Genomic DNA, 19,911 nt, shown 5'->3' with positions numbered 1-19,911 from the left:
GGCAGAAGTGCGGAGAGGGCCTAGGATGGGCTGAGGGGAGGAGGAGGAGGCTGAAGGAGCGCTCCGTGACTAGGACAAAAACCGCCGTAGCGCTTTCGTAGCATCAGTGCGTAGGGTCAGATTGTGGATGCTGCAGAGAGGTCACAGGAAAGAGAAAGGAGAAGTGACCGGTGAGTTTAGTTGTCAGCAGTCGTTGCCGTATGTGTAGGGACAGAAGGCTCACTGGCATAGCTTAGGGAGAGAGTGTGAGATGAGTGGGAACAACAGGGCACAAAACTCAGAAACTTTTGTGCCAAGTGCAGGGCTCATGCCTGTATTTCAGCCACTTTGAGAGGGAGGCAGGAGGATTGCAAGTTGGACACCAGCCTGGGCAATTTAGCAAGAGCTTATCTCAAAATAAAAAAGGCTGGGAGGTAGGTCTGTGGTAGAGCCCATACTTAGCATGTAAGAGGCCCTGGGTTCAGAGCCCAATACCACAAAATACAAAAAAACAAAAGCAAAACTATTGCTGGGGAGGTGTGCCACAGATCATGGGGCAGAGGGAGAGTTCTTTTTAAAGGGAGATTCTGGGCATGATTGCTTAGTGTTGAATGTGAGCCTAGAGAAAATAATGATGGTATAAGAGGAAGATTATTCAAGATGATGCCCTGACAGAGCAAGAAAACGTGCATTCAGAGCCCTGGCTGGGGAGTTTACCTTTCATGGGAGCTGGACACTTAATTGATTATAAATAGAGGAAAGTCCAAGGGTGCGAATGAAGGCACAGATAGGTTTATCAATACTCCTTTTTAACAGTCCTCTAAAATATCACTCCCATTTTATAGATTGGAAGAGTGAGATATAGTGAGAGAGAATGGTTTATTTGTATTACATTCTAGCATCAATTGAGTTATAGAACTGAAATCTCTAGACTTCCATTTGAGTGCTTTAGTTTATGTTTTTTGATGTTTGAATGTCTTCTTGTCTAAGCTGGTTGCTTTATTTCAGGGACGGATTTGGAAGCATCTTTGCTAAGTTTTGAAAAACTAGACCGTGCCTCACCAGATCTTTGGCCAGAACAATGTAAGTCTTTGCTTTCTTCCTATCAGACTTTATGTAAGAGAACAGATGCTCCCTTGAAAAATTTTTGAAGAGTTCTAGTAATATAACAGTAGTAATTCAGGTTTTTATTGTACTTTAAAGGGAAGAAAAGAGGTTGATACCCAGTGTTAATAGCTTTTTGTAGTTCTTTTTTTTTAGAACACTGACAGGAAATGATGAGCCTTTTAATAATAATTATTTTTTTGAGACAGGGTCTCTATGTAGTTCTTTGAACTTGGTCTTGAACTCAACGATGTAGCATAGGTGGGCCTGGAACTTGTAGCAGTGCTCCTGCCTGTCTGCCTGAGTGCTGGGATTACATGTGTGCACCACCATGTCCGACAATAATTACTTTTAAAAAGTAATCTGTAATAAGTTCAGATAATACTATGAAGATACATAAAACATTTCCTTATCTCCTTTAATCACTGTTACAAAATTCTGTTATTTCATATAAATTGGTTTGACTTTTATACTTATACAGATAAGCAAGCATTTTTATGTATAGAGGGCTTTTTTTATAATATAGTCACATGTACAATCGTAAGCTTATTATACCACCTCATTTGTTAATGAATTGTTCTATGTTGGTGTGTATAGGTCTGTTTCGTCCTTTCAGATATATTTCATTGTATAGCTCTATTATAATTTGTATATTCATGGCCTCTCTGGAAACCTAAGTTATATCCATGGTTTTATTTTACAAACTGTCAGTGAATGTCCTGGCACATAGACCTTTGTGAACACGGAAGAGGATGATTGTGTGTGAGTGTCCATTTTCTTACATACTACCCGATAGTGGATATTTCTGATCTTTATTATTTTTATTATTTATGAATGTTATTTCACTTTTTTTTTTTTTCCTGTCTTTTTGAGACAGGGTCTCACTATGCGGTTCAGACTGGCTTTGAGCTCCCTTTTGTAGCCCAGGTTGCTCTCGAGCTCGCAACAGTCCTCCTACCTCAGCCTCCCGAGTACTGAGATTACAGGTGTGTGTCACCATGCCCGGCGAGAGTTATTTCACTTTTAAATACCACATTTATACTTTTCTGCTTTTTAATGTGGTTCTTCTGGGAGGCAGTTAAACAACTGGTTTGACAGAGGGCATCGTAACTAAAAAGAGAGGTTAAACTTGCTGGTAAGGAGTACTGTCTCTTGCCACCCTTCTGGGTAGCTAATTCCTGGTCTTTTAAAGTTTAGTGAGGTGTTACTTTCTCTGAGAAGCTTTTGCTACCTGCTCAGTCGATTTAGATTTCCATTTTTGTCCTCCTGCAACATTCTGCTGTCTTTCCTGGGGCACTCAATATTGTGGTCACTGGTATTAGAGTCTCTGTCCTCTTCCAGATTGTACTACCTGAAGGCAATGCTGTTTTTTTTGTTGTTGTTGTTTTTTTTACATGGGTGTTTTTTTTAGGGCTTTTTTTTTTTTAATCATTTGAATCCTCCATGTCTGGTAAGGCAAATGTTTATTGAATGAATAATTTTTTCTTTCTTTTTAGTACCGGGTGTTGCTGAATTTGCAGCTTCCTTCAAAAGTGTAAGTCATGACTAATCACCTAATGAGAATCACCTAGAGTTTTATCCCTGGATATAAGCTCAGATCTGTCCTTTCTTTACTTTCAAGACTGCTGTCAGGCCTTCAAGTCATTCTGTAGTCGTAGCCCTGTAAGTCCATCCCTAGCATCATGTTCATTGTTGACACTTTCCTTTGTTCAAATGTTGTACTTTGAAATGTTGGCCTTTGTCTGCTCATCCAGCCTCTTTCCTCAGCTTGAGGGTGTAAGGCAGGGCAGTTGAAATATTTAATGTACCACTATTATTCTTTTTGCCCAGACTGTAATTTAGAAGCTTTTCTCTTTTGTTTATGTGATTTATTGTGGCCTTGGCTTAGACCTCTGTAGAGAATGTTGGAATTTCTCAGGGCTATATCAGAAACTTGAAGGAGGATGTCCTTAAGAACCACAAACTTTTCCACTCTGGGGGAGCAGGCATCGTGCTTGGTGCTCTAAATACGTTCACTCTTTTTTCCTCCTTTGTTTTGTCTTTTTTTGAGACAGGGTCTCACTACGCAGTTCAGGCTGGCCTTGAGCTCACTTTGTAGCCCAGGCTGGTCTCAAACTCGCAGCGCTCCTCCTGCCTCGGCCTCCTGAGTGCTGGGATTACAGGCATGCGCCACCACACCCCGCCTTTGTTTTGTTTTGTGACAGGGTCTCACTATGTAGTCCAGGCTGGCCTTGAACTCACTATGTAGTTCATGCAGGCTGGCCTTGAACTTGTAGTGATCCTCTTGCCTCAGCTTTCTAAGTGCTGGGGTTACAGGTGTGCCCCATTGCACCTGGCCTAAATATGTTCTCATATGTTCCCACAACCAGGAAAATATGATGATAATTTAGGTATAGTGCTGACCATGTGCCAGAGACTGTTCTCCTAAGTACTTACATGTTATTTAATCTTCACAAAACCCGATGAGGTAAAGGTATTACAAATATCTCCAGACTAGGAAATTTAAGCATAGACTGGTTACAATTGAGTAAGTTACACAAGTTATAGATTCTTAAGTGGCAGAAACAGGCTTTGACCTCTAATGCCTCTGTAGTGTGTGTGTGTGTGTCCGTGTGCATAGTACTAAGGATTGAACCCAGGGCCTTCACACTGAACTATATTCCCAGACCTTCTCTTTTTTATTTTGAGCCTGGGTCTCACTAAGTTACTAAATTTCCTGGGGTGGGTTCAATCATGGAATCCTCTCACCTCAGCCTCCCAGCTAGGAGAGCCATTACTATTAGATTAGCTTTTATCTAGGAAGTTTATCAGACATATGATTTAATTTTCTTCCAGTCTTACTAGTTTTCAGTTTCATGAGTTAGATTTGATTACAACTATTTTAAACTGTAAATATAATTTTGGGTTTTTTTTATATAATTTTGGTTTTTTTTTAAAAAAAAAAACTTTCATAGTTTTTTTTTTAAATGATTAAATATCTGTGCCTTTTCCCCAGAAATATGCAAGTACATGTTTTGAGTTTTTCTCCTATGGTTTCAGAGACATCAGCCTAGGACCCCAACTTAACATCACTTGATACAGTATTTTTCCTCTTGGGGTTAAAAATACTTTGAGCTAGAGCCTTCTAAAAGAGGCAGCATAGAGGATTTGTGGTGATTTCTATGTTACTTTCGTTATTTTTGAGACAGTTTTACCACTGGTGGTTTCAAAGCTAGTAGTTCAGACTAGCTTTGAACTCACTATGTAGACCAAGCTGTCCTTGAGCTCCCAGAAATCCTCCTGCTTCAGCCTCCTGAGTGCTGTATCATTACAGGCATGTGCCATCATGCCCTGGACTTGAAGTGATTTCTGGACTTGGAGTACCTGGGTTTTAAATCTTAATACGTGTAACTTAAGCCAAGTGAATTTTGCTTTCCGTTAATTTTTTTTTTTTTTTTTTTCATTTTTAAGATGGGGATAGTAATACCTACTTCCTAGGGTTGTTTTGGAGGTAAATGATATGATATAAAGTGTTTTGTCCAGGGTATAGCTCAGTGGCACAGTGCCTGCCTGGCAAGTGCAAGGTTGTGAATTTGATTCCCAGAACCAAAAAAAAAAGTGTTTTGCTTATTACATGGTTAGTACTGGTACTTTTTTTTTTGTCTTTTTGAGACAGAGTCTTGCTCTGCAGTTCAGGCTGGCTTTGAGCTCACTTTGTAGCCTAGGCTGGTCTCGAACTTGCAGCAATTCCTCCTGCCCCCTAGGGTTTGAGTGCTGGAATTACAGGCGTGCACCACCATGCCCGGCCAGCTGAGTATATTTTAATGAACAAGTTCCTGCTGGCTTGTACCACCAGTGGTTCAGAGCCTCCCAGCAGTGAGACATACAGATAATGGCCCCGTTGTGAATATGTTGAAAGGAGAAAGATTCAAAACTGAAGTCGTTTTTCCTACCCCTGCCCCTACCTGCATAACAGAACCATCAGTGTGTAGCTGGGAAGCTTTGAAAAATGTATTTATGGACTCCCTTGTTCTGTTCTCTCCAAGGGACCTTTCCCCCAGGCTCTGATATTCTGCATCAGTATATCGGGGTTGTAGCCAGGGTGCTTATATATATTTTTTTAAGCTACAAGAGTGATTCCATGTGCAACTAGGATTGAAAACTGCTAACTTGGAGCTATTCAATGGGCTTTCTTTCATATCTAAAATTTATTTTCAGAAATGAGAAGATAACTTAAAGTTCTAAAGTTTTCTAAAACTTACACCGTAAAATTATGAAAAGTTCAAGTGATTGATCATATGACCATTTCAGTCTTATGTCATTAAGTTGAGGGTGGGTGGGCTGGTTTTCTTTTTTCTTTTCTTTTTCTTCCTTCCTTCCTTCCTTTCTTCCTTCCTTCCTTCCTTCCTTCCTTCCTTCCTTCCTTCCTTCCTTTTATTTTTTATTTTTTTGCCTTTTTTGAGACAGGGTCTCGCTCTGCGGTTCAGGCTAGCCTTGAGCTCACTTTGTAGCCAAAGCTGGTCTCGAACTCACAACAGTCCTCCTGCCTCAGCCTCCCAAGTGCTGGGATTACAGGTGTGACCACCACGCCCAGCCTCCTCCCTTCCTTTCTTTCCTTGAGAGGAGTTGAAATTTATTTTTCAGTATTTACTTTTTTCTTTCAGTATTTACTTTTTTCAGTATTTACTTTTTTCAGTATTTACTTTTTTCTTTTTTCACCTGGAGGCTGAGGCAGGAGGATCTTTGCGAGTTCATGGCCAGCCTGGGCTACAAAGTGAGTTCAAGGCCAGCCTGAACTGCACAGTGAAACCCTGTCTCAAAAAAAAAAGATCCTTTTTTTTTTTCTTTTTTATTAGTATATGTTTGCAATACATAACAAATATATTCATCACAGGTAAGTGGTACATGCACCTGTCACTACTTGATTCTTTTTATTTCCCTTGGTTTTCTCATTCTTGATGCCTCTTTCTTTCAGAGAATGTTACTGATTATCATGTCAAACAGTTCAGTACAAGGTTTTTGCCCAGAATAGTGTTTCAAGTAGTTTGGTTTCTATCTTGTTATGCATGAAATAGTCATAGTAGTAGCATCTCTTTAGGTAGCTGTAGGTCATATCTGCACCTGGAGAAATCTGGGTTTATATTCATAGATATAATGTGCCTGTATTTTTGGACAACCTGAAGGCTATGTGACAAGCTCCATTTCTTTCCTTTTCTTTTTGGCAGTACTGGAGATACAAGCCAGAGCTTTTGTACGGAAGCTACATTTCTTTTAAGAAGGAAGAATAAGGTCTCTTCACAGTTGTATGTATCTAATAGATATATTCTTGTTTTCTGACAGCCTATCACTAGTTCTCCACCTAAGTGGATGGCCGAAATAGAACGTGATGACATTGATATGTTAAAAGGTAAGTAATGGTGGTGTCTTCTAATTTTGATTTTTTACTTTGAGATAGTCTTGCTATGTTGCCTCGGCTGATCTTAAACACCTGAGCTCAAGTGACCCTCACACCCAGGAGCTGGGACTACAGGCGTACCACAGTGTCTGTCTTATTCTCTGACGTTTTTTTTTTTGGTCTTTTTGAGCCAGGGTCTCGCCATGCAGTTCAGGCTGTCCTTGAGCTCACTTTGTAGCCCAGGATGGTCTCGAACTCACAACGATCCTCCTGCCTCAGCCTCCCGAGTGCTGGGATTACAGGTGTGTGCCACCATGCCCGGCCTGTTCTCTCACTTTTAACTTGATATTTATGTTCCCCTCAAACTACCTTTCCAATTTTTTTTTTGCGGAGGAGGGGTCACTATTCTCTTGGCTTCAAACTGCCCACTTAACTACCTTTATTCATAGTTCTTCATGTGTGAAATGCCTCTCTCTACTTTTTTCATATGTAGAAATCTTGCCCCTTCAAGATTGATTGATTGATTTGTCTTTTTTGAGACAGGGTCTCCCTCTGCAGAGCTCACTTCGTAGCCTAAGCTGATCTTGAGCTCACTTTGTAGCCTAGGCTGGTCTCAAACACGCAGTGATCCTGCTGCTATAGCCTCCTGTCAAGATTCAGTCATAATGAATCCTTCTGATGTTAGTTCTTTTTAATACAAAGTTTATTTTGTGTGATACAGTTAACAGAAAACCTCAAGTAAATTTTCTCAGTTAATTTTGATAAACATTCTGTTAAATAGATATGATGATATCATAGGTGTAGAATTTAACCAAGATTGATTAGAAAGAGTTAAAATTTTAGGGGCTGGGGATTTAGCTCAGCGGCACATCGCCTGCCTGGCAAGTGCAAGGTCGTGAGTTCAATTCCTGGTGCCAGAAAACAAAACAAACAAACAAAAAATTTAAATGCCCCTTTTTATGAGACAGGGTCTTGCTGTACAGCTCGGGCTGGCCTTGAACTCACTGTGTACCCAGGCTGGCTTCACAAGTGTGCGCCACCACGCCTAGCATAAACCCAGTTTTTAAAATCTCTCTCTAGTGTAGTAAAAGTGCCTTGTTTAGAAAGTAATGCTATTTATTGTTGTCAGTATTGTTAAGTGGCAGCCTCTTAGTGGGACCTGTCTTCCATTTCTTTCTAACCTATCAATTTCTTCCAGAAAGGATTCTGTGAATATTGTTATTTGATAAATGATTTTGAACTCAATCACAGAGCAGAAATTTAAATTAAAAACATTAATTTTCTGTGAATTTTCTTTTTTTTTTTATCATCCTTCTGGTGATAAGATTCATGATGGTTATGAAGTAGTAGACTGAAATTAAGGTAAAAATCTGAGATTCTTGAGCTGTTTAAGCAGTTGAACAGATCAGGGAAGTCTGCTTATGCCAGGTATAGATAATGACTGCAGCATGATAAATGGGAGGGGAAAAAACTCCTTTATTTGATTTCAGAAGTAATTCATTGTTCTGCATGCTTGAATGCAGATCCCCTCCTTCAGCTATGGAAAAATGAAGTCTCAAGGGCATCTTCAGTTCATTGTTGTAATGTTCCAAACAGACATTTATAGAATAACCCATTGATGTGTGTTTTCTAGGGAAACTTTACATTTTTAGTGCGAGATCACGCCATTCTATTTCATGCAAATCGACCTATGTCTTAAACATAAAAGGAATGGGATGCTATTATTTTAAGTATATGGTATTTTTACTTGGAGAACCTAAGTTTTTAGGGTACTAGGGGTTGAGCTGAGGACCATGTGCCTGCTAGGCAAGCACTTTACCACTGTGCTATACACCTACTCCCTAAAATATTTTAAATAGGAATTTGATTTGAAGGGAATTTTGGATTTATATTTAATGTTTTCCAAACATAGGACAATGGAAAGTGTTCGGTTACTGTTGTACTGTTCGTTGAAATCACGGGGATTAGAGACTGTGTTCGTCTGGAAGATGTCCTGGAAGGCTTCTTCTGTGCTCTGTCAGTCATGACTTTTCATATATTGCTGTTGTATTCATTTTGTATGATAGACAAAGGACCCTTAGTTTAAAATACCTTGTTACTGTGTTTATGCTAACCCAATTTATTAGGTGAGAAAGCTCATTGAAGGCATTTTTACAGTAGTGGAAAATTTCACTGATGTGTGTGCATGTGTGTAAGATTGGAGGAAAAGAGATATGGATCCATTTTCTGTTTATTCAATAGGAATTATACTTGAAAACACCTTCCCTCCCTCCCTCCTTTCTTTCTTCCCTTCTTCCCTCCCTCCCTCCTTCCCTCCTTTCCTTCTTCCCTTGCTTCCTCACTCCCTCCCTCCCTCCTTTCCTTCTTCCCTTCCTCCCTCCCTCCCTCCATCCCTCCTTTCCTTCTTCCCTTCTTCCCTCTCTCCCGCCCTTCCTCCCTCCCTCCCTTTCCTCCCCGCCCCTCCCCTCCCCTCTCCCCTTCCTTCCATGTTGGAGATTAAACCATGCTAAGCTCAACACTCAGCCATACCCTCCAGCCAGACTGAAAATTTTTATAGTCAGGATTCCCAGTGTAAATGAATTGTTACTCAAGGGTAGTGGGAAGAAATGGTATTGAAATCAATGGTTCTGTTTCAGAACTGGGAAGCCTCACCACAGCTAATTTGATGGAGAAGGTACGAGGCCTACAGAACCTGGCCTATCAGCTGGGGCTGGATGAGTGTGAGTACCCAGGTCACATGTTTTCAGGGTTACGTGTTGTGCATTCCATTCTGAGTTCTAGTTATAATTCTGGAAAGTATAATTTTCCTTTTTAGGAAAAGATAAGTAATCTGAAGTTAAGGGTTCAATGTAATCTAAGGTGTGCCTTTTATGAGAGACTGTACTGCAGTAATTACTGGATTTACTAGGTAACAAATTATTTTTCCCTGTGCAGTAAAAGTCTATTGGAACCCTTTCGGTTTTAAGTGATAGATCAACTCAAACTATCTTAAGCCAAAGAAGAGACTTTATTAGTTCACATAAATTAAAAGACTGACTGTTCTCTGTGGGCTCATGTACCACCCTTGAATGAGTCCTTTGCCAGATAGAACGCTCTGATGCACAGGCTGGGGCCTAGGGACAGATGCAGAGTAGAGGGGGGTTGATGTGCCTCAGATCACGTGGAATGGGAGGGAAGGAGTGGTTCTCTAAGGAAGAGACTTACGACAGATCAAGAACGTTTCTGTTACCATGAGTAACACATTTTAAATTTCTCACCCATGCCTGTCTGCTCTCTTTTTTTATTTTAAAATTTCTTCTCAATTGTGGCCCTTCTCCTACTGCATTCGTTACAAAACTGAAAAAGGAGTTCTAAGAAAGTCTTACTTTGTAGTTGAAAGAAGAGATACCCAACATGAGTACAGTGGTTAGAACCTGAGACCATCATTAATCCATAATCTTGAGAGTATTTTTTTTTTTTTTTCTTTTTGAGGCAGGGTCTTGCTGTACAGTTCAGGCTGGCCTTGAACTCACTTTGTATCCCAGGCTGTTCTCAAACTTACAGGACTCCTTCTACCTCAGCCTCCCAAGTGCTGAGATTACAGGTGTGGACCACCACGCCCCGCCAAGAGTACTATTATGACATGTAATTGTCTTCAAAAATTCAAAAATTCTATTTGGAACGATCCCAAAAAATAGTTTGGTAAATTGTATATGGTCTTTCTCTGTTTTGCCTTTTTTTTTTTTTTTTTTTTGTGGTACTGGGAATTGAACTTAGGATCTTGCGCTTGCTGGCAGGCGCTTATGCCACTGAGCTATATCCCTGGCTCTGGTTTGCTTTGTTTTAATATGCACAATTAAAGCCATCCTTACTGGTTTATATTTCTATGACCTTAAGGCATTCGGGGAGCGGACTGGAAGTCACCTAATTCAGCCATTTTAATCATTGAACCCAGACTACACAACAGATACTTGTTTCTACAGATTTCTCCCATTAGCACAGCTGAGGTTCTTCAGAATTATCTTCAGGTTCAAAATTCAGCCTTATTTCAAGCTGTGTGGCAGTATTTCAACCAATTGCCATTTTCTTTGATCACAGTGAATTTCGCTGACGTAAAGAGTTTTTAAAGTTACAGTTGGAAATAATTACACTGATGTGCATTGGACTTCTTGAATACAGTCTGTTTTATTGTGTGTAGTGTATTTGCATAAAAACAAGATCTTTTTCTGTCCTTGCAGATTACTCATCCACTCTAGGGGTTGGCTTTTGCTTGACATCCTAATCTGGTGTTTCGATGTCTCAATCCTCTTTCCTGCATTAATTGAGAGGATGACATGGATGAAAAATAAGCAGTAAGAACTGATGAATCCCCAAGGACCAGTGATCCTGTTTTCATGCAAATTTCTGCACTGATAAAGATGATGGAAAGAAAAAAAATGCTAAAAATATTTGTCCTCAAAACGTGATTGTTTGTCATTCCCCAAGAGCATTGTTAAATGTTAGTGCAGAAATAATGTGAACCTTCTAGAGCTGATAATATAACTACATTATGTGTTTTGGAAGATGAACCCTTTGATTTGGTTCCTGATTATACTTCATATAACCCTTTTGGTGTGCAGAGTTTGGAATGCAATAACTTTTGTTGTAGTCATTTAATAGCCTTTCAGGTGATTGGGGCCTCTTGGTTTGATTTGGGCACTTATGTAAAATTCCCTTGAAATATATAGAATTACAAGAAGTTGTAAAACTCAGTTTTAGCATTTAAAGAATTCCATTTCTGTTACTTTCAGCTTAGTTCAGTGCCTTTTTTTGTTGTACTGGGACTACTGCAGTCAGCTTCTAACTGGTCTCTAGGCTTCTTAATCCAATCCATCTTAATTACTACTTCCAGGTTAATTTTTCTAGTTTCACTTCCTTTTCTTTTGCTCTTTGTTCTTGAACCTTTCTTTTTTTGTCTTTTTGAGACGGGGTCTCGCTATGCAGTTCAGGCTGGCCTTGAACTTGCTTTGTAGCTCAGACTGGCCTTGAATTCCCAGCGATCTTCCTGCCTCAGCCTCTTGAGTGCTGGGATTACAGGTGTATACCACCACTCCCAGCTAAACCATTGGTTTTAGCTATGGGTTGTTTTTTAGGTACCTTTTGCTGTGTGTGTTTTTTGTGGTGCTAGGGAGTAAACCCTTCACACTGAGTTGCATCCCCAGCCTTTTTGTTTTTATTCTGAGGCGAAGTCTCACTAAATTGCTCCAGTGCCCATGTTTGGCTCACACTCGTTTGTGCTCGTTTGTCCACTCCCAGAGTGCTGGAAGTATAACATGTGCCACCACATCTTGCTTGGTGCCTTTTAAGGTAAATAGGATCACATTAAGTATATTGCCCTTTTAAAAAGTGTTAAGGAAGTTAGCTTACTACCACTACTTGGTAATTACTTCTGCTAATTTGTAGTCTAATCCTGTATGTTCAGTAAGGAATTTCAGTGGGGCTGTTACTTGGCTAAATGTAATCACACTGTAGTTTTAAAAAGTTTTAGTGTAAACATGATTGAGACATCTCATTTAAACTTTATCACATTTATCTGTACTGGCCCCAGAAATTATTTGGTATAACTTTCTTTGGTGGTGGTACAGGAGGGAAACTTGTACTTCTAAGCTAGCCTGGAGTGTAGTACATTTCTCTACCCATTAGACAATGATTCTATAAAAGTGTACATTTGTATTTGAAAATTGTTCTCCATCTAAGTAAAATTCTACAAGGCAGCTCTGTTGCATTCTAATGTTAATCTGTGAAGGAAGAGGGAAGAGAATAGCTTGTATTGGGATACCCTGGGTAATCTGTGTGGCCTCACATTGAGGTTATTTGCCTGACTTTCATTAGAAGGCCTATTTAGAGGTGTGGTGGCACATGCCTGCATTGTAATCCCAGTACTTGGGAAGCTGAGGCAGGAGGATCGCATGAGATCAAGGCTAGCCTGGGGCACAAGTGAGTTCAAGGCCAGACAGAACTACATGGAGAGACCCTGTCTCAAAAACAAACAAACGGGGTGGGGATATAGCTCAGCGGCACAAGTGCCTGCGTGGCAAGTGCAAGGTCCTGAGTTCGATTCTCAGTACCAAAACAAACAAACAAACAAACAAGAAGGCCTATTTGAGTCTACCTAACTGTAATAGTTATAGCTAAATTAACAGCCCTTAACTCAGTGAGGAGAAATGTCATGTAGTCTCTAACCTCTAGATGGCAGCACAAGTCTTACTGTACCTCTAGCTTCTCTAGCTCTTGAACTAGCTTTCTGATTCAGGTGAAAAAAAAAAATTCTGTGATTTTTTTTTTCTGGATTACTTGCCTAACTTCGTTGACATTTTGCTTGACTTTTAGTTTTTGTGTTCCTTTTCATTGCACTATGTTATTTTTTGTTAATTCGTTTTCTTTCTGAAGCAATGTATATTTTTGTTGTTTAGAAGCCTTTAGTTTTAATCTTGTGTGTGTGTGTGTGTGTGTGTGTGTGTGTGTGTATGTACTAGGGATTAACCCAAGGCCTTTGCACTGAGTTACATCACTGGCCCTTTAATATTTTTTACATTTTAATAACATATCCTTTGTGACTCTGACAAAAGTTTAAAACATACCTGATGAAGTTCAAATTTCAAGAACCAAGAACTGCCAGAAAACATTAACCTCTAAAATATTCATGCATCTAGAAGCTTAGCTGAAATCTGCCTTTTATAAAGGAGTAAATAGTATGGACAAGTTGAACTTTACATTTTTTTGAACTTGATTGCCATTAAAGTAGAAATTATAAGGGTTCAAATTTTCTGCCAGGCATGGTGGCGCACTCCTATAATCCCAGCACGCAGGAGGCTGAGGCAGGAGGAGCATTTCGAGTTTGAGACTGGGCTACAAAGTGAGCTCAAGGCCAGCCTGAACTGTATAATGAGACCCTGTCTCAAAAAGACAAAAAAAAAAAAAATTGAGAATCCTAAAGATGCAAATTTTTTTTTTCTTTAAGACAGGATCTCATTAAGTTGCCCAGGTTTGACTTCAACTTGGGATCCTCCTGCCTCACCCTCCCAGAGTGCTGGGATGACAAGCATGCACCATCACACCTACCATGGTTTCAGGATTTCTAATACAGCATTTTGCAATTGAGTGAGGTGATGGGTAGAAAAAATTCCAAACATGGTGGTTTCATTCAGTAGCTTCCACACTTGGGTATAAGACCCTTGAAATGATTTCCATTCTCTTACCTCAGGTCATCCTTACCACGGGGTTTTCATGCATCCTTGACTCTTGGTTATATCATGTGATATCAGACAATAGCATATTAAATTGAAGCAGAAGTGTTCCCTAAAATAAAATTTAGAATAATTAGACCTTTCAGAAAAATCTACTTATTTCAAAATAAAGCTTTCAAATATTTAGTCGTTTTGAGCGGTGAGATAATAGGAAGAGAATGAGCAGTCCTGTTCAGCAGCCATTTGAATGACTTCCTCGTACACCGCCCAGTAAGGGTATGAGGATGGATAAGACAGTTATTGCGCTGTACAGATAAAATCTATAGGAAAGAGAGATAAGACAAGTGAGTGAGTCTTAGTGGAAGGTAGAGAAGACAAGCTCTTACAGAGTACCAAAAACTGTGCAGATGCCCACGAGTTTAATTTTGTGTTGACAAATCAGTTTTATTTTATATGTCATCACGGGTTGATCAGTAAGGATTGCCTAGGACTGTTGAATTGAGGATTTTGAGAAGGAGTCAGAATCCAGAGAAGTCATCAGTGATGTCTGCTGTGGACAGGGAGATGGGAATGCTACTAGTTGCTTTTCTGGAACATTGCTGATACACTGTGAGAACACATAGAGTCTTGGTGGGTGGAAATGTAAAGGGAGTGTATCCAGGTAGGAGGAACAGCAGAAGCAGGGCAGAGTTTGAAAGGCACAGCGGTCCTGAGGGAATACGTGAGTGATAGAGACTGGTCCTGAGAACTCCAGGTTGTATTAGGGGCTGTGTGCACTAAGACTAAGAGGGAGGAACCAGACTGAGAAGGACCTTGAACCTCAAGGGGTGAGGAGTTAGACCCATGATAGTAGGGAGACAGGTATACGTTCTCCAAAAAGTACTAGGGGGCGTGGTGGCGCACACCTGTGATCCCAGCACTTGGGAGGCTGAGGCAGGAGGATTGTTGCGAGTATGAGGCCAGCCTTGGCTACAAAGTGAGCTCAAGGCCAGCCTGAACTGCATAGCAAGATACCGTCTCAAAAAGACAAAAAAGAATACTTTAATGACTATGACATTAACTGTGTGTTCGTTGTTGGTCATGAGTGTCTAACCTGTTAAGAAAACTTACAGTATTTACCCCATAACAACCACACCTATCTTTACAGGCACACACCCATGGAGAGAGGTTGAAATACTATTATCAGCAGTTGCTGTGCTCTGCTCACCAAGTTACACAGGGCCTGCAGCACCCAGTACCTACCGGTGGGCTTTGATTCAGCTGTGCTGACTGTGTGGTGGGCGCAGGAGGTGGGGTTCACGCTGTCCTGCACCCGCTCCCGCACAGCGTCTGCAACACCGTGCAGTTGAGTCATGAGAAATACCACTAAAGATCACATAATAGTTTGAAAAGTCTGCAGTCTTGTGGGGCCACATGTGACCCATAGCTCACAGGTTGGACATGCCTGTTGTAATGGTTACAGAGATAGTCGGCTAAAGGAGACTTAGTGTAAACTGATTTGCTTAAAATAAAGAACAAACTGACAAAAGAACCATGACCTTACCATTAGATGATCATTGCTAACGTCTGATACATGTCATGGCCCCCTTTTATTCCCTTCACATATGGACGTGTGTTTACATTTATAGTTTTGCCTGTCTACACATGTTCCTTAAAACCTAACTAAAACTAATTATATCTCTATTTCTCACTCTATAGTTTTAGCCTTTATCTTTCTTCATTTATCTTATGCATTTTCCTTTGTCATTAAAAATCCTACCATGGAAGGGTTTCATTGTTGAGTTTTTTGGGGTTTTTGGTGCTGGGAATTGAACTCAGGACCTTGCGCTTGCCAGGCAGGTGCCATATTGCTGAGCTATGTCCCAGGCCTCCACTGGAGACTTCGAGTAGCACAGTCACACGCTTGTAGGAAGCACTGTGCCCAGGATGGAATCGAGTGGTGGGGATCAGAGGCAGCAAGTTGCTGTGAGAGTTCAGGGGGAGGGTGGAGGGTTTGAGTGGCTGGTGGTGGTGCGAACGGGAGAAGTACACTAACAGTAGATGTTCTTTAGCTCTTTAATGTTCTGGACTTGGTAAATGTCTGCTGTGTATTGGAGAATAATTTGAAATTAGAGTGTACCATGATGTTTTGAGCCTAATTAATAAAAGAGGAAGTCAGAGGAAGCAAGATACTTGGTTTAAAAAAAAAATCACATAACTCTTTATATGTCCTTTTCTAGGCAAGACATCTTTATTTCTTGGAAAGAAGTAAAAAGCATTTATCAAAATGGGAGTCGTTCACAGGGTGAAACCTGTGCTGAGTCATCAGTTAGGCAACAGACAATGTTTTAGACGGAGAATGCTAGGTCATTGGCTCTCAGGGTGAAGGGTTTGTGAAACAGGACATTCCTAACTTCAAAATGGATTTGTGAAGCCCCTATACTCTTTGACAGATCACTAAGCCTCTAGGTGGAATGACTTAATTTTTACAATTTCTTCTATTTTAGTGCTCTTTCATTTGGATGGCTACCTAGAGTTACTTAGGAATTTGTGAGGGCCTTTATATATGTACAGTAGATATGTCATTCTTTGTTAACTGGAAAAAAGTTTCAAAATTGTATATTTGACGTAACTGACCTAAAATATTTGCTGTTGTTGCATCTTCTAGTTAATAGCTATATTTTGATTATATCTGCACTAGCGTAATTCACCCTAAGAGTGAAGACCGCACATTCTCAAAAATGGTTGGGACCTATGGTTGAGAGGGCCGGGTCGTCTTCCAGAGTTGTTTCCCATCCTTCATCCTTGCTAGCACCAAACATCATTTTTTCATTGCCAGCTAGATAGGCAAAATACTAAATCTTATTTTTCATGTCTTTGATTTTTTTTTTTTTTTTTGAGACAGGTTCTCGCTGTGCAGTCCAGGATGGCCTTAAGCTCACTTTGTACCCTAGGTTGATCTCGAACTTGCAATGATCCTCCTGCCTCAGCCTCCTGAGTACTGGGATTACAAGCATGAGCCACCATGCCCGGCTATGTCTTTAATTGTGAAGGTCACCGTTTTTCATGTTTCTTGATTGTATCTGTTGATAAGACTGAAAGTTTAAGAAAGTATAGATTTAAATTATTTTAACCTCAAAAAATAAAATCAGGAAATTTGATTCAAAAGCATTCTAAAGACAGTATTGAAACTAGCATTTCTCAAATACCCTTTGGAATTTATCCTCGTTTTCTTTGTTTTATGCATTACCATACCATCTAGCCATAGTCATTAGCATTTAGCATTTAGGTAGTAATACAGTATAAAACCTAGAAACCCCACTTTGAAGGGATCAAGGTTATTTCTCATAATTAGAAATTGTCAATTTAATTTTAAGTATTTGTTTTTAAAAACGTATTATGATAATGGGAAGTAAAACATGCCATTATTTCTCATTTTTCTGTTGTCTAACAAATTAGGATATGTAAATCCTCAAATTACCTTTAAGGCTTATAAACATTCATATCTTTCTCCATTAGTCAAGTTATTTCATAAAACCTACATAGCCTCTGAAGTGGTTTTACACACAAAGAGGATTTTGTCATAAAATAGTTGCAGTGTTTTATTCCCTTATGAGTGGGGTTTCTTTGTTTTTTCCTTTTTGTGTGTGTGTGTGTGGTGGGGCCGGTAGAGGACAGCAGGCAGAGCATAAATTAATTCAAATGGGGTTGATTTCAAAGTACCCTTCTGTATACGTCTGCAGGGTATGAAGAAGTACACAGAGAGACAGTTCAACATTTATAAGAACATAGTCTGTCCATGCAATAAAATGTAATGTAGTCATTAGAACTCGTGTTAAAGTATTAAAGAGGATAAACTTGCACCTTGACACCATATTAAGTAAAATAAATAAGACACAAGTTTAAATATCACATGGTTTCTTTTATATAAGAAACTCTAAATAAAGAGCAAAATAAAAGGTAATAGGCAGGGCAATAAGGAGCTCTTGTTTAAATTGAAAAGGGAATAAGAGACGGAATGAGAAGGGGAGGAAGGGAAAGGATGAAAAACAAAATTGAAGAGAAAAATGGAAATAGAGCTTTTGCAAATGGAAAGGGAAGAAGAGATGGAGGGAACGGGGAGGGAGGCTGATTAGGCCAGCGGATTGGTGGAGGGCTACACACAGTGGTAGGAAGGCGAGATTGGCTTCTTTGGTAAGCCCGGCCAAAAGAGGAAGCCTCTGCACTAAGGGTAGAAGTGGAACTGGAAAAGAGAGGGTGAACTCTAGAAATCTGGGTGGCGAAAAGGAAACTCTTAGGAGCTGACCGGATGTATTGGGGTTAGGGAGCCTTGAACGGTAAGAGTGACGTATCAGAAGCTATTGGGTTGGCTGGACTAGAACGCTTGCCTAGCCCTGGTTTCGCTGCCTGGCATCACACACATTCAAGTGCATATGAAGTTTTAGATTTCATCCTTGAGGAAATACTGTGAAACAGAGGATTTTTGAAAAGTGTGGACAGTTCAGTTGTAAGTATATCTATAGAATTCAGTGATGGCAAACCCATTCGTGATGGTGAATGATACAGCCCACTGCGGCATATATGCTGTAGGCTCACCACCACTGCTGTAGATTATCTAGGTAAACATACCCAGGAGACAGTTGAATATATGGATATAGAGCACTTCCAATAGGAATTTTGGATGTCATCAACTCATGGGTTCTAGTTAAAGCTATAGGTGAGAGGGAGATTATCCAGGAGAATGTGTAATATTAAAACAGAACCAGCTGGGTGTGGTGGTGCATGCCGTTGATAGGCAGCCTCTAAGATAGTCCCCCTGATCCCTGGAACTGGTGTTTATGCGCGTTCAATCTTCTTACATATGAGTTGGACCTAGTGCTAGCAGAAAGTGGTGGAATACTACTGTGAAATTGTTACAGAAAGACCACGATTTCAGTTCTCCCCACCCTCCTTAGAGAGGCAGCCGTCACGTTATGAGTATGGAGAGAACCCTGGCTTGGGAATTACAGGGTCCTGATCGTTGGAAACAGATCTGCCCTTCTGTTTACTGCCTTGGCAAGTTATACATCCTTGAGCCTTGTTTTCCTTGTTTATAAGTGGAAGTGATACTAATACCTAAATCTTACCGGGTTGTCAGGTGGATTAAATTGATTGATGATTCTAAAGTGCTTAGTATGAGCTCATTTGAATAAATGAATTTAGTTACAGATTTTTATATGATACCAAAATCACAAATAACAAACACCAGATAAGTTGAACTTCATTTAAAAAAACAAAAAACTTCTCTGAAAAGGACATTATCAAGAAAATGAGGGGCTGGGGGTATAGCTCAGGGGCATAAGTGCCTGCCTGGCAAGCACAAGGTCCTGAGTTCGATTCCTCGTACAAAAAAAAAAAAGAAAGAAAAGACAACCCTAAGGATGGGAGAAAATTTTTGCTAATTATGTATCTAGTAAAGAACTTTTATCTAGAATAACAGAATTTCTCAACAACAAGACGACCTCTCAGTAAAATATGGGCAAAGGAGTTGAATAGATGCTTCTTCAGAGACGATATACAAATTACCAATAAGCATGTAAAAATGAGTACTTAATATCATTAGTTATTAGGGAAATTCACTTCAAAACCACAGTGGGATACCATTCAAACCACTGGGAAGGCAATAGTAATAAAAACTAACAGCACAGAAGTGGAGCACGGTGTGTTGGTGATGATGTGGTGAAATTGGATCCCTCATACACTGCTGGTGGCATGTAAAATAGAGTAACTGTTGTGGTTATTTTGGCAGTTCTTCAGAGAATTAAATGTAGAATATTACATGACCCAACAATTCTACTACTAGGCATATATTGAAGAGAAAACATGTACTACGTGCTTGTACCTGAATGTTCATCACCATTGACAGTAGCCAAGAGGCAGGAGCAACCCCTGTGTCCCGTTATTAGCTGAATAAATAAAATGTGGTATGTACATCTTTTGAATGTTCGTTAGTCATATAAATGAATAACATACATGTGTATGACACACACACTCAAATATATGCGCAGCATGGGTGAACCTGGAAAACACTAAATGAAGGAAGCCTGGTGTGAAAGGTCATACACATTGCACTGTTCTTTTTTTTTTTTTTTTTTTTGGTACCAGGAGTCAAACTTAGGACCTCGTGCTTGCCAGGCAGGTGCTGTGCCACTGAGCTACATCCCCAGCCCTTTTCTGTGGGGACTGGTGTGTCAGGAGTTGAACTCAGGACCTCACACTTGCCAGGCAGAT

At 40.0% G+C, this 19,911-nt stretch overlaps 1 protein-coding gene across 3 annotated transcripts in view; it reads left to right on the top strand.

Annotated features, from left to right (window-relative positions):
• Lin52 (lin-52 DREAM MuvB core complex component) overlaps positions 1-19,911 on the top strand; it is a 93,884-nt gene that overhangs the window by 6,272 nt on the left and 67,701 nt on the right. For 2 of the 3 annotated variants that reach the window (XM_005409403.2, XM_005409405.2), the window contains exons 2-5: positions 988-1,062; positions 2,580-2,617; positions 6,403-6,469; positions 9,094-9,177. In XM_005409403.2, the coding sequence (XP_005409460.1) occupies positions 988-1,062; positions 2,580-2,617; positions 6,403-6,469; positions 9,094-9,177 (264 nt within the window). Of the gene's footprint in view, positions 1-987; positions 1,063-2,579; positions 2,618-6,402; positions 6,470-9,093; positions 9,178-10,674; positions 11,377-19,911 lie in introns of those variants that run through there. The other variant, XM_005409404.2, reaches the window with a different exon arrangement.

This window comes from Chinchilla lanigera, unplaced genomic scaffold (assembly GCF_000276665.1).
Source record: "Chinchilla lanigera isolate Chin_1 unplaced genomic scaffold, ChiLan1.0 scaffold00122, whole genome shotgun sequence".
Lineage (NCBI taxonomy): Eukaryota > Metazoa > Chordata > Mammalia > Rodentia > Chinchillidae > Chinchilla > Chinchilla lanigera.
Note: the sequence above shows the minus strand (reverse complement) of the source record. Positions and strands in the feature narration are given on the sequence as shown.